At 41.2% G+C, this 13,372-nt stretch overlaps 3 protein-coding genes across 5 annotated transcripts in view; 2 read left to right on the forward strand and 1 right to left on the reverse strand.

Moving 5' to 3' along the window:
• Positions 1–320: 320 nt before the first annotated feature.
• On the forward strand, positions 321–3,105 carry tmem258 (transmembrane protein 258). Its single transcript, XM_079501612.1, has 4 exons — positions 321–455; positions 1,222–1,331; positions 2,476–2,604; positions 2,959–3,105. The coding sequence occupies exons 1-3, from the start codon at positions 453–455 to the stop codon at positions 2,600–2,602; spliced, it is 240 nt and encodes a 79-aa protein (XP_079357738.1). The 5' UTR covers positions 321–452; the 3' UTR covers positions 2,603–2,604; positions 2,959–3,105.
• A 138-nt stretch (positions 3,106–3,243) lies between these two features.
• Positions 3,244–9,441, reverse strand: tmem138 (transmembrane protein 138). Of its 3 annotated transcripts, XR_013790070.1 has the most exons (6): positions 9,276–9,441; positions 8,640–8,817; positions 6,157–6,328; positions 5,982–6,057; positions 3,518–5,877; positions 3,244–3,486 (listed from the first exon to the last, which is right to left on the reverse strand). XR_013790070.1 is itself a non-coding variant. In XM_079501609.1 (5 exons), exons 2-5 carry the CDS (start codon positions 8,765–8,767, stop codon positions 5,765–5,767), a joined length of 489 nt encoding a protein of 162 aa, XP_079357735.1. In that variant the 5' UTR covers positions 8,768–8,817; positions 9,276–9,441; the 3' UTR covers positions 3,244–5,764. The 3 variants fall into 3 exon arrangements, 2 of the variants coding, with proteins under 2 accessions (XP_079357735.1, XP_079357736.1); XM_079501609.1 differs by having other exon boundaries at positions 3,244–5,877; XM_079501610.1 differs by having other exon boundaries at positions 3,244–5,877; positions 9,206–9,441.
• Positions 9,442–9,816: 375 nt separating this feature from the next.
• The window catches only part of cracr2b (calcium release activated channel regulator 2B), a 7,454-nt gene continuing 3,898 nt past the window's right edge, over positions 9,817–13,372 (forward strand). Inside the window, exons 1-3 of the mRNA XM_079501598.1 lie at positions 9,817–9,904; positions 12,881–13,137; positions 13,231–13,342. Coding sequence (XP_079357724.1) covers positions 12,883–13,137; positions 13,231–13,342 — 367 coding nt within the window. The 5' untranslated portion in view covers positions 9,817–9,904; positions 12,881–12,882. The remainder of the gene's footprint in view (positions 9,905–12,880; positions 13,138–13,230; positions 13,343–13,372) is intronic.

The following is a 13,372-nucleotide window of genomic DNA, read 5'->3' on the forward strand; positions in this document are numbered from 1 at the left end:
ATTATTTCATTTACAAGAAGTCTACACAATTAGAGAATGCAAAATAATTGTTATTTTGATCAACGTTCGCCTACTGTATCTACCACATCAAAAGAGCAAGGAATTGTGGACAAAATCTAAATCTCATCAAATGGTGGTCCATGGACTCAAATGCGAATAAGTAATGGGCCATTGGGCCTTGATATGAAAACGGTTCAAAACCACTGGAGTAGTTTAGTATAATGTGGGTTTGATTTTATTATGGAAAACCAAAGGATGATTAAAAACACTGAACGCAGCTTACACTAGATCACTAGATCTATCCACTAGATGGCAGACGAGGGTCTTGTAACCACAGCTCTTTCAAGGCGTCACATAAAACGTCATGAAAAAAACCAGGAAGACGTAATCAATTCAGTACGTGGCCTTTTCCTCTTGGACACACACAAGCTGGAGCATCTCCCCATCACAAAATGGTACAGTAACTCAATTATGTGTTCGTTTATCCGGCGTTAAAATAATGTATTGGCATAGCCTACATGTATATTTGTTGTCTGTGTTGAACCCATGTGTCCACGTTATTTCTGTGCAACGGTGTTCCTTAGTTGAGATGGATGAGATGCACACACAGGCTAGCTGCGTTAGCACTCAACAACACTCATTGATAAACTGTACATAGGGAAACAATGACAAAATGACATATGTCCGTGGACTCAGCCACTGAGGCCTTAGATCTTGTTTTTACATAGGAATGTTTTGATCATAAGACCCAATTACTGAATGCCAGTCTCCAGGTTTTCTTCGGAATATGTGAGAAATTATTATGACACAATGACACATTGGAGAATTTGTTAGTGAGTCCACTAGCTCTGGTCCGTAGCTCTAATGCCGCCATCGGCATTGCAACGGAATTAGAGCTATGGACCAGAGCTAGTGAGACCACTAAAGTCTAGTGGTTCTTTTTATTTATTTTCAAGGACCTGTCCTCTTAACTGTGTACAAATGTGGGTCCATTTGGTTCCATTTGTACACTCTGAGTTGCATACCTGTAATGGTAATTTAGGGTTAGTTCTGTGAAACCAGCAAATGATTCTGCTCATTTGCATGTCAATTTCGAAAAATCTAAAAATTAAATGACAATGACCCCCCCCCCCCCCCCCCCCCCGGTGCTAAATGTTTGATCAATTGTAACATTGACCTTGTGCACTGTGTACCTGTTACCTCCTTCTGTTGTGCTTGCAGGAGCTGGAAGCTATGACCAGATACACCAGCCCGGTGAACCCGGCTGTGTTTCCTCACCTCACCGTGGTCCTGTTGGCTATTGGAATGTTCTTCACTGCATGGTTCTTTGTGTATCCTTCCAGAGGTTGGCTTTCTTACAGATCATGCCCTAGTTAGACAGTTGCTGATCTTATGGCCAAATTCCAGAAATCCTGGCAGCACTTTTCTCGTGGTAGGCCTATCATGTTGATTTTAACACCCCGAATGCGGGAACCGTTTTTCTACGTGGTTCGAATCCCAACGGTCCGATGCGGGACACGTAGATCTCCGTTTAGCGCATGTTTTTATTGATTACTTTCAATCGCCTTTCTACAAACCCGGACAATGGAGGGTATGCGCGTGACATCATCATCAAACCAGGAAGTTATGCAGGAACGCCTACTGGCAAAAAACTACTTTCTGGCCTTGACAGCCCATACATCCAAACAGAAAAGTCATATCTGATTGCATTAAACAACATTAAACAATGTTAAACTCACTTTGCATGTTGCTTTGCCACTCGATGTGCCATTCACTTTAAGCATGCGCATACCCTCTATAGATCAAGCAGCCCCAATTCATCCCACAACACTCCGGTCACGTGATAAAAAAAAAGAAAAAGCCTCTCCCCTCCCTTCCTGAAAACCGGACGGGAGGGGAGCATTGTCTAGAATAGTCTCTGTAACCGTAATGGCGGTGCCCATGTGAGCGTACATACAACTCCAGTCAACAGAATCACACTGCATAACATCCGATCGGCTTGCCTCCACCTCTCCTCCTGTTTCTCCCTCCCCTCCCCTCCTGTTTGTTTCAGGGGAGGGGAGGGGAGGAGGGGAGGGGAGGGGGTCTTGTGTGTAGTGTCTGTCGGAACATGCCGGCTCCCATGGACACTGCCTGCAGCACCATCATAACAGATCTAAAGTCGGTCAGATTCATGTCTCCTTTCCTTCTGCATACTACGAACAAACAAGAAAACTAACAAAGAGTATGTTGAGTATAATATGATGTAAACAGGACATGAATGATGTGCACTGAACTGAAGTATTGGTGTCAATCATTTTATATTTTAATTTAGTTATCATTGCCCCGAATACAGGAGCAGATTGAAAAGATACTTGAGATCAGATTGCTATCTATTCCAATCTTTGTATTTGGACAGACACAATGAAGGGTGGTGAATCAACACAATGTCCATCGTATACAAGGCGTGTTGGTCCTTAACTGTATTTTTCTCAGCTACGAGGTGACGTCAACAAAATACACAAGGGACGTGTACAAGGAGCTGCTGATCTCTCTCGTAGCTTCACTCTTCATGGGCTTCGGGGTGCTGTTTTTGTTACTCTGGGTTGGCATTTATGTATGAAGGTATGTATGAAATTATAAATAATGAGCATAATTTAAAATCTCTGAAACTATTGACAGTAATGTTTAGGGTTGCAACACTTAATCAATCTCATTAATTTAATTATAAAATTATAGCTAATTGATTGACCGATTAACAATCTATGCCTATTTTGGGCATGCCCTAATGGCAAAAGGAAATTCCAAAAGGGTGTATACAATGAGTGTGGCCCACATGCTGTACATTATATAAAATAAAAAAGCAATGAAAAGAATAATCACCAAGAAGATGATTGATGGTAGCAGCTCTAGCAGCAGCCATAGTAATGTCATTATTAGTTTTGAATGTTGTGCTCACGTCCCTTGTCTTTTTTTCAGTTTCAGATGACGGTTTAAACTACTAAGACAAACATTCCAGTGGACATGGGACATGGGACTGAATTTTGAATTGGACTGCACTGAAAATTTAGGAGAATGTGGACTGGATTTTCTTTTCGATAGTAAAGAGGAATTTGTAAAACTGTGTGTGCTGTGTATGTTTGTCATTTTGATGAGTGACTTTGCGTACCCTGGCCAACACTGTGCACGACATAACCGGTTGAGTGGTTTAGTGAAGTAGCAGATTTTTGGCAGAATGTTGGGCAATGTTGTTGACGCTTTACAAATCTGTTTACATTCTCCATGAATGAAACGAGTATTGATTGGTCGAAAAATAACGTATCTGGGGGAAATGTTCTGGCACACTTCCGGCAGAACACTCTCCGCCTTAGGTCGTGACCAGGCTTTTTTCTTCGCAGGTGAGATGAGTAAGGCTGGGAACAAGGCTAGCTTTCAACTGAATACTGTAAAATGGTAGTGTGGTCTAATGAAAATGGAGGGTTGTTATTATTAACAGCCTGGAAGGAGCTATTTATGGATAGTAATTCAGTAGCAGCACTTAAAACCTCAATCCCAACCTAATCTCTGGATTATGTATAGAGCAGCCTGCCTTACCTTGTCTCCAGGATAACACTGCTTGCTATAGAGCCAACATAAGTAATTAATTCAATGATTTATTTGATAAACTGACCCAATTAACACTGGAAACAACTGAAATGCAAAACGGGTTCATATGAAATTATGTTGACATTAAAATAATGTAATATGTGCCATTTAAACATTGAACATCTCTGTAGATAGTCATTTCATAAGGCAAAGTGGCCATTTAAAAAGGTCAGAAGACTGTCTAAAAAAGTATAATGTATACACCACATTCCATGGGAAGCAATGCTTGCCTTAGGCAAGTAATTGTCATGGGGAGAGAGTATGTTTTGCACTCAGTGTGCTTCCGTCCATCTGTCCGTTACCAGCTAATCTCCGGCATCCGGTCGATGCCAAATTTTGCACACTCCCTGGATGCCAACGATGAACCTCTGCCCCAAATGTTCCAGAACGGCCTGTTATAGTGCCACCAGGAGGCTGACTTTTGTAAAACACAAATTACTTCTTCAGATTCTGTCAAACTCCTGCAAATCAATAGAGTATCTCTACAGTCATGTGTTCAAGACAGATCTGTCCAATATTTCATATTCCACCATAATTGGCTTTCAAAGTTTGCAGGATTGGCCCTTCATAATTGTCTTTCAAAGTTTGCAGGATTGGCCCGTTTTGAACAAAAAGGCTCACATGAACACAGCGTGCAATTTACGTGAAATCTTTCACAGACTTTCCTACTAGGCTGAGGAATATATCCCACCCTTTTCACATTGGCCTATTATAGCGCCACCAACAGGTGGATTTTTGCAAAACACATTTTTGGAACAAAACGCCTCAAATCATCGAATTGCCATCCAAGGGTAATAGTCCGGCAGTCGAGGTGGACGGGTGGGAAAGTTGGTATAGTCTTTTATTGGCCTAAAATAGTCTATACATACATTCATGAATCCACTTGCTGTTGGTATTGGGCAATGTTTTTATAGGGGTTTCTTGTGACCCTACCATTATCATATGGCAGGCAAAAATGTCAAACTTTCCTTTTGCTTTAAGTAGCATGTAACATGTCAAACTAGGGGGTTTTCATGATTCTGAATCCATTCCAAGCATTAGTTTTGCACAAAATACACTCCTTGGCCCAAAATGTGCTGACCTCATCACATTTGTCATGACATCTATAGCTGTTTTTAGCCCAAGGAGTTTTTTTGTGCAAAACTAATGCTTGGAATGGATTCAGAATCATAAACCCCCTAGTTTGGCACGTCACATGCTGCTTAAAGCATAAGGAAAGTTTTTGACATTTTTTCTTGAATGGAAAAAAAAATTGCCCAATGCTAACAGCCGGTCAGCAAGTGGATTCACGAATGTATAGACAATATTTTAGGCCAAATTTCCCACTTTAAACAAAAGAAGCCTGTCGGCTGCTGGACTATAAGAAAAAATGGCACCCTTTTCACATTGGGCTATTATAGCACCACCAGGAGGCCACAACCTGTCCTGGCCTGGTGGAGACCTAGTTCATACATGATTTGACCATGGTCATGTTAAATTAAATGTCTGCAAAGGAAAACCATTTCAGCAATACTTGCAGTACTATAGAAAACTATTTGGAAACTGCTGCTGCAACCAATCAAAATTGCAATATTCCTTAACCACATTGATTGAAAATTGTATTAACAGTTTGCAGAATGGGTACAGTTCAAGGAAAGTACAGGTCAATACAAAAGGTCAATATTAAGTTTTGATTGGTTGTTTTACATGCAGCGGTGCAAGTATTGCTGAAAGATATTACTCTTTATATTGTATGCCCCTTGTTAGTGGGAGAAGTTGTGCCTGAACCTCTACTTAAATTGACTGACAAAGGCCACATAAATGAGTTAACTGGATCCTAATCATTACTGTACCTGTGAATTATTTGACACTGTAAACCACTTATCTGATTGCCTACTAACCCCACTTGGTCACACAGGGGCTGCAGTCCTTGAGTTTCACTGTCATCTCTGCCCCAAAAGAAGATGCACTGCAGTATCGAACATTATGACATCCATTGCCTCACCACAGGGTGTCAGGGTGATTCTTTGTCTCTCTAGGAGTTCAAATACAAACTCTTCTCTTCATGCAGCTTGTAGACTAGTTGATACCCAGTGTAGTCTTGTCCCAAATGGCCTGTTTTGGCAGACCATGCCAATGCTTCCGTTAGACTCCCCCTCTTTCACTGGCGAGCCCTGGCAAAGGCCTCTCGCAACCAGAGAGAGTCCTCATAAAGCCTTGGGTCTCCCAGGTACTCTGCTGTCCGTTTGTATAAGTAGTAATACAGCACTGCCCCTGTGCACACAAGCAACAGTCAGTTGATGGGCAGGTCATGACAGAGAATAAAGATTGAACTTATGCTGAAACGTAAAACGTAGTTTTTAATGTAATGCTTGTACCTGTCCTCTGGAAAACAAACAGTACTTGAAGGCCGTCTGTCCACACAAAACGGTTTGACTCCACCCATCTTAGGTTCTAGAGGGGGAAAAAAGTAGCACTCAGTACAATTTTGATATAAACAACATCCATTCCAAATCAGTGCCATCTTGCATGTGACGGTGTGACCGCACGTACCATCATCCAGCAGTGCAGACAGATGCTGAGGGTCAGGTAGAGGGCGGCGAACGCCATCAAGGCCCTGAAACGCTCAAGCAGCAGGGACACCAGGCCCACCTGAAACACGTAGGTGTTGAACATCATCAGTAGTATGATGATCACGTTGAACAGGATGGCAACATCCTGGATGCTGGAGATATAGAAGAAGAATACATGAATGAAATTGGCTTTTTTTTTTTTACAAATTTAACCAAATGGACCTGTAACATTTGTACACTGACTATGACAGTTAAAATAACGGTACACAGGCTTTTTACAGTGCAGAACGTGATGTGATATTTGCAAATGTACTAATAACATTAGTACAGTAGAATGGAGCACGCTGCACTTCTCAGACCAGATGAAAACTACAGGGATTGAAATGTGATTACACCCACTATTACTTATAGTCACTTTTTTTTTTTTTGGATATATTTTTATTTCATTTTTTGGATGAAACAGGCACATGTACAGGCATACAAAGAAAGTGATTCAAATTATTATCAGTGGCTTGCCCCTTGCCTCATTTTTTTAAATCCTATCCCCAAACCCCTGCACCAACCACCGTTGACAAAAAAATAAAACAAATAAAAGAAAAATTATAGTAATGATAACAATTAAATGCAACATAAACATATATCAAAACAAATTAAAGTAAATAAAGAACAATAAATTAATCCCTCCCAACCCACCCCGTCATAGGCCTGAAAAGAAAAAGATACGAGCAAGAATGTCAACAAAGACCAAAAGAAAAAAAAAAAGGGGATTATACAGATATAGTTAGTTATATATGTCATGCTAGTTATACAGTAGAGGTCCTAACTTGATAGAGAATGTGGTTCCAGCTATCTATTGTTTGATAGTTTGCACCATTCAATCTAGCTGTAGAAAGCTCCATTGTTACAACATCAGTTAATAACTGTTTCCAGTGATTAAAGGGCAGAGAATGTGGAGCTTGCCATCGCAGTGCCAACATTTTTTTTGCAGCGGTACTTCCTGCCAGCCAGAATCGTCTCTGAACAATACTTAAGGTTAAAGAATCATCATTAAGGAGCAATAATTTAGGACAACAGGGAATATGTTTTTGTAATACTTTAGATAGATAATGAGTTATCTGTTCCCAGAAACTTTTGACTGTGGGGCATTCCCACATCATATGTATAAAGGTACCAGTAGTATTTAAAGAACAGAGTGTACAGTTTGGTGAAATAGCACGTCTCATTCTATAAGCTTTCTGGGGGGTTAGATATGTTTTATGGACAAAATTGAAATGAATCTGCTGATGATTTGGGTTTCGTGATGCCATAATAATATTTCCCCACACTCTGGTCCAATTGATAGATTGATGATGTTCTAATCCCAAGTCTGTGCTCCAAGATTGGATAACGGGTATTAACGAAGTACCTCTTTGTGATAGATCTTTATAAATTATAGAAACTTGACCTTTGGACAGACCTGCAGTTTTTTTAGAGAGAGTAATTAAAGGGTGAGTAGCTGGTTTGGTCCATGGAACTCCATAGGCTCGCATAGCCGAACGGAGCTGCAAATATATAAAAAAGGAGGTACCTGGTAAGTTATACGACTCTTTCAGATCAGAGAATGATCTTAAACCATTATCATCCATAACATCGGCAAGTACATGAATGCCACAATTGGACCATGATTGAGCTACAAAACAACGGCCTCCGCTAAGCAATAAAGGGTTATGGAATAAGGGAGTATGTTCATGCCACTTAGTATCCCATTTAAGTAACTTTTCATATTTGCGCCATAAGGATATGGCATGCGCTATTATTGGACCATAACGCAATCTACACTGCTTTGGTGAAATATCTGTGAAGACAATGTCCTGTAAACGAATCGGTGCCACAATATGTTTTTCAATATTAAGCCAGGGGGCCTCAGAATTTAAATTAAACCAACTCAACAGAGGACGAAGTGATAACGCTTGAAAATATAATTTAAAATTTGGTACAGCTAGACCGCCAGATTGCCGCTCATTTTGTAAGGTAGTAAGTTTAACCCGAGCTCGCTTGCCTCGCCATATAAATTTTGAGATTGCTCTATGTAAATTTTCCCAATGAGCAACAGGTGGGGCAATAGGAATCATGGAACTACAGAAGTTTACTCGAGGTAATATGTTCATTTTAATAATAGAGACTCTTCCGGAGAGGGAGACAGGTATATTACACCATCGATTGAGATCGTCTATGATTGACCTAATGGTTCTATTACTTATAGTCACTTGAAAAAATATTTGAAATTACTTTCAGAAACAATGCAGACTGCAGATTAATACATAATTAATTTAATGAATTGGGCTATTCAGTTACATTTTCACTTTTCAGTAATAATACACATCAGAAGATATTTACTAGTTTAATAGAATAGAAATAAAAAGAAGGAAGGAAATAAATCACATATCAGGCTTCAATAATCACAAATTAAGTTAATAAACTTACATGAAAAGCACAAGCTGAATGACAGACGCTCCTCTCAGGAGTTCACTGAAGGAGTTGACAAACAGGTCGTAGGTCAGCAGGGCCAGTTGGATCAACAACACCAGCGAGTAGTTACTGGTCTGGAGCATCTTATCTGCTCCTATCTATCTTCACATCTCTGTACTGTTTAGCTTGTTTCCTGTTGACAAGTTAAAGGGAATGTAAATAGTCATTTCATCTTTGAGAACAGAGCTTCCAACTTTCTTCCACTGAATTCCCTATCGAACAATTAAGTAGCCTACACAGACGTAGCTCTGGTCCATCTATGGAATAATGGACCAGAGACAGAGCTAGCCAGATAGGGTTAGCATTATTAATTTAACCAAAACAGACAAGACCATGATTTAGGTTAGTTGCTGCGAGAGTGAGGTCTAGCCAACTCACAATCGGCATAATTAAAACAGACAAATCACAACAACACACAATAACATGGCGCGCAACTAGCTCTGGTCCATAGCTCTAATGCCGTTGCCAACGGCATGGCAACGGCATTAGAGCTATGGACCAGAGATAGGCGCGCAACTTACTTTGTGGTTGAGGTTGAGCTGGGCATGCATGCCTCTCCAAAACATCAACAAATAAAGCCTCAATTCTTACCATTCACGATCATTATGAAATGTATGGGGGACTAATGCTCCGTCTGAATTACGTGCGGATCCCAATGTACCTTCCTTACCCGAATGCACAAGTCAGTCAACAACGTTGCTTTATTTAACCCACTACTACTTGTCTCTGTGTTGGATACAGATCATGGTTGACTTGGAAGAGAAGAGCTTATAGGAGAAGAGCCGTTTCCAGCGCCAACTTAGCATTTCCGTGAATTCCATGGTAACGTTATTTGTTACCGTATAACTCCTAATAGCAGTATATTGAATTAACCTATCTCATCATGAGTACTAGTAGGCCTATATTTCGTCATGTTTACAATTGCAATGCTTTTCGTTTAATGATATGTTATTTTGACATCCTTTAGAAAATAACAAGTCGTGAAATAAAGAAATAACGATAATTTATATTGTCTGACTACACTCCACCTTACGGTAAGTCACAAAAAGCCATGCCTCCTGGGCTGGAGGCATGGCTTTTTCACTGTAGCCATGCTCCACACTGACACCTTGTGGAGAGAGAGAGTCTGCATCTGAACTCTGTTGAGTTCAAGTGATCAAAGGTAGTGTAGTGGAGTTGTTTCGACCAGACACCTGTGTCCCATGCATGCGACGTAGTCGGTGAGTATGTGACTATTATGTGTTGTGAATTACTGTACACGTTTGACGAATTGGCAGTAGCCTACTAGCAATGCGAATTATTTAAACAGAATCAAATGACAAGAGTAAGACGAGATGTCCACATTGGTCGTGAACAATACAATTGTTTCGTTTTGTATATGAAATGGTCGAGGCTTGTTTTCTCCAATACATTCTTGGTAGACTGGTAGAGTGCTGCATTCATTTAATTGTAACTAGCGAAATCCGCAGTATCTACAATATTTTTTGATTAATTTAACACTTGTGTCACTAGTAATTGATTCATGGTTGGTTTGTTTGCCTCTTGCAAATGTGTAGCACCCATTATTGCAAAGTCGAAGTTGTTGGCTAATTAATGACAGATAATGAACACGACTTTAAAGCCTAGTATTTGTTCCAAAACGCTCAAACATAGTCATACTTTCAGCCTGATGGGTTAATACATTGAACAGTGTCTTATAAAGTCATAATGACCTTCTCATGAGTCATGTTTGATAGACCATTACTATAACTAATTTATAACTAACTATAGCTAACATTCAATGACACCTCTGCCTGTGTGCAACCCCACCTTTCAATACATTATACACAACAATCTTGCAATGTGGTAGGTGTGTAACTTTATTTGACCTTTGGTGTGGCTGTTAGCTATCTCATGTTTGGTTTGACATAGAAAATCTCGAAGACTCATACAGTTTATATCAGCCCCTTATCTAGAGTTTTTGCATAGCTTTTGAATTACTACATGTTTGGAGAGCCCATCAATGTCGGATATAATCAGATATTTATTGCTACTCTGCTTTTGCAGTGGAGAAGTGAAAGTGTAACGAGAGAGAGTAGACAGGAAAGGTTGCATGCTAGTAGTGTTGTATATAATTGCCTATAATAAAATAAAAAATATTGATTGTGTTTCCGCAATGGTACCTGCATTTATGTCAAATCACTGTGTTATGGAACTTGGAGATTCAGCAGCCTATTGGCCATCATTCCTAAAGCAAAAAGTGATTGTAATTATAGTAGTTGTGCAATGCAAACAATTGCAAATGTTTCATTTGCATGGCCTCTCCATCCACCTGCACCCCACCCACCCTCTCAGTCAGCACACTGTAAATCTCCTCACATGACACCATCCTGCTATTTGCCATCCAACATCCTGGTGCTGGCTCAAGGACACTGCTGGTGATGGGGCAATATGTAAAGTAAACATTAATCCATCTCTAACCTAACCGGAAAAAATGTTCTTGAGAAATTCCCAAAACAAAGGCTTTAACATCCAAGCCCATCTATACGATAATTATATGTTCAGGAATGATTGACCTGGGAAGAATACATCTTAGTGGGAATATTGTTGTTTGACTAATGGGCTAAAGTAGGCTACCTTGTTTTAATTAATTATTTCAAGTTGGACAAATAAAATCTCCTTTGGCTACTTCAAATAGGCTAAGCTGGTTTTAGGTGGTCTTGGCGTGGCCAACACTTGTTGACAGCAGCTGTAGATTATCTACAGCTGCTGTCAGCAAGTACAGTCACAGCTCAGTAGCACTGAGCTTCTGTTTGACAAGGGAGGACCTGGAGGATTAACTTCCCAAACTTTCAAACACACATTTAACACAGTAGACATGAAGTGACTTTTGACTGGTTGTAATTCAGGGAAAATAAAAGCATCAAACCATCGTTTGATGAGAGAAACATTACTGATCAGGTTCTGTGGTGCCATCCCTATCAATGAATAACTCAAAATTAACCAGAGACCTTGCATGAATTTCAGCAATTTGCTCCATGTGCAATATGTAGCTAAAAATATTATTAAATAACACCAAAATGAATAGGATAACTAATGTGAAAAGGCACACACACTGATCCACCACTGCAGAGTCCTGTGTTCTATTAATTGGCAGTGGTGCTTGGCAGGGCACTACAAAAAATCACACCTGTGTGAAGTGAGTGGTGTAACTCTGTGTGGGGGTCCCCGGAAGTTCCAGACCCACAGGAACGCGCCCAAGGTGCCAGCCCGGTTCCGACGAGCCGCCCGCGTCCGAAACGGTAGAGAAATGAGAGAGTTACCATGTGGGGGTCCCCGGAACATCCAGACCCACAGGAACTCACCCAGGGGGCCGGGCCGATTCCGGCGAGCTGCCCTGCGTCCGAAACGGTTGAGAAATGACAGTTACTGTGTGGGGGTCCCCAGGGGTCACTGTACTGTACTGTACTGTACTGTACTGTACTGTACTGTACTGTACTGTACTGTACTGTACTGTACTGTACTGTACTGTACTGTACTGTACTGTCACACCCGAAATCATCATATATACAGTTAGTATGTGTGTGTGTGTTAGGCTGCGCAACAGTAACACTTGGTCGTGGTGTTACACTCTTACGGTGAAACTCCTCTCTGCTCAGTGAAAAGAAGAGAAGCGCCTGGTGTCTGCATGTGTATCGGAGGAGGTACGCGGTTGTCTACAGTACACCTTACCCAGACGTTGGCGTTGACGGTGATAGGGACCCCAGTACACATGGGGAATTTGCATTGACTGGGAAAATGCAAATAGAAAGTACACACTTAGTGTATTAAATCAGAATCAGAAGAATCAGAAGCCTTTATTTGCCATACATGAGAAGACATGTTAGGAATTTGTTTCGGTAGTACAGTTACAGAATGCAGTTACCACAGCTGCCATGGACGGCGCTATATTTGATATTACATCTTTCTTGCATCACCAAAGAAAGGAAAACAAAGAAGAGGTGGGGGGGATAGGGGGGGCGGGGGATGGAAGCAGAGTTGGGGTGTTGACACAGGTTGGGGGGGGGGGGGGAGCATACATCACATCACATTACAATTGTCATTGTATCGTGCAGGCACAGAGTGATTCTTGGGTGGGGGGCAGGGCGGGTTGTAGGTCTGGGCACCAGCAAAAAAAGCACTTAGAACAGCAATATCTTTCCCTCCTCATTCTACAGCGATGTCTACGTGGCTGGAGGATGGAGAAGTACTGGTGGGGCAGGGCAGTGGCGAGGCTTCTCCCATGTGCACCAGGCCGAGGGGCCCGATGGCGAGTCCCCGCCCAGGGCCCACAAGAGGACGCAGCTTGATAACTTCACCCACCAGAGAAGCAACACCTGGGACCCCTCAGCCAGAAACTATGGGCAAAGCCAGGGAGTTGTTCATGTTGTGTGATAAAGAGAGCAAAGGGTTCATCACCAAGAGGGACATGCAGGTGAGTACTGTTCCTATTATTAAAGTATCAATATTGTGACTTAACTTACCGTAAGTTATTCACATTTGGCGGGGTGTTTCTGCATATTTTTAGAGACTACAGGGGGAGTTGCCTCTGTCCCCTGAACAACTGGAAACAGTTTTTGAGAGCCTTGACCGAGAGAGCAACGGATTCCTCACTCCTATTGAATTTAACACTGGCCTTGGTGAGTGAGTGCATGCCTTGTTGGTTTATT

This window comes from Electrona antarctica, assembly GCF_951216825.1.
Source record: "Electrona antarctica genome assembly, chromosome: 5".
Lineage (NCBI taxonomy): Eukaryota > Metazoa > Chordata > Actinopteri > Myctophiformes > Myctophidae > Electrona > Electrona antarctica.

Excerpts from the sequence above, each read along its gene's own strand:
- tmem258 (XM_079501612.1), top strand. Across the intron at positions 1,332-2,475 it reads TTCACTGCATGGTTCTTTGT|CTACGAGGTGACGTCAACAA; the intron begins GTATCCTTCCAG and ends TATTTTTCTCAG.
- tmem138 (XM_079501609.1), bottom strand. The coding sequence starts at position 8,767 with ATGCTCCAGACCAGTAACTACTCGCTGGTGTTGTTGATCCAACTGGCC. Across the intron at positions 6,329-8,639 it reads ATTCAGCTTGTGCTTTTCAT|CATCCAGGATGTTGCCATCC; the intron begins GTAAGTTTATTA and ends CTATATCTCCAG. Across the intron at positions 5,878-5,981 it reads GTTTGTTTTCCAGAGGACAG|GGGCAGTGCTGTATTACTAC; the intron begins GTACAAGCATTA and ends TTGTGTGCACAG.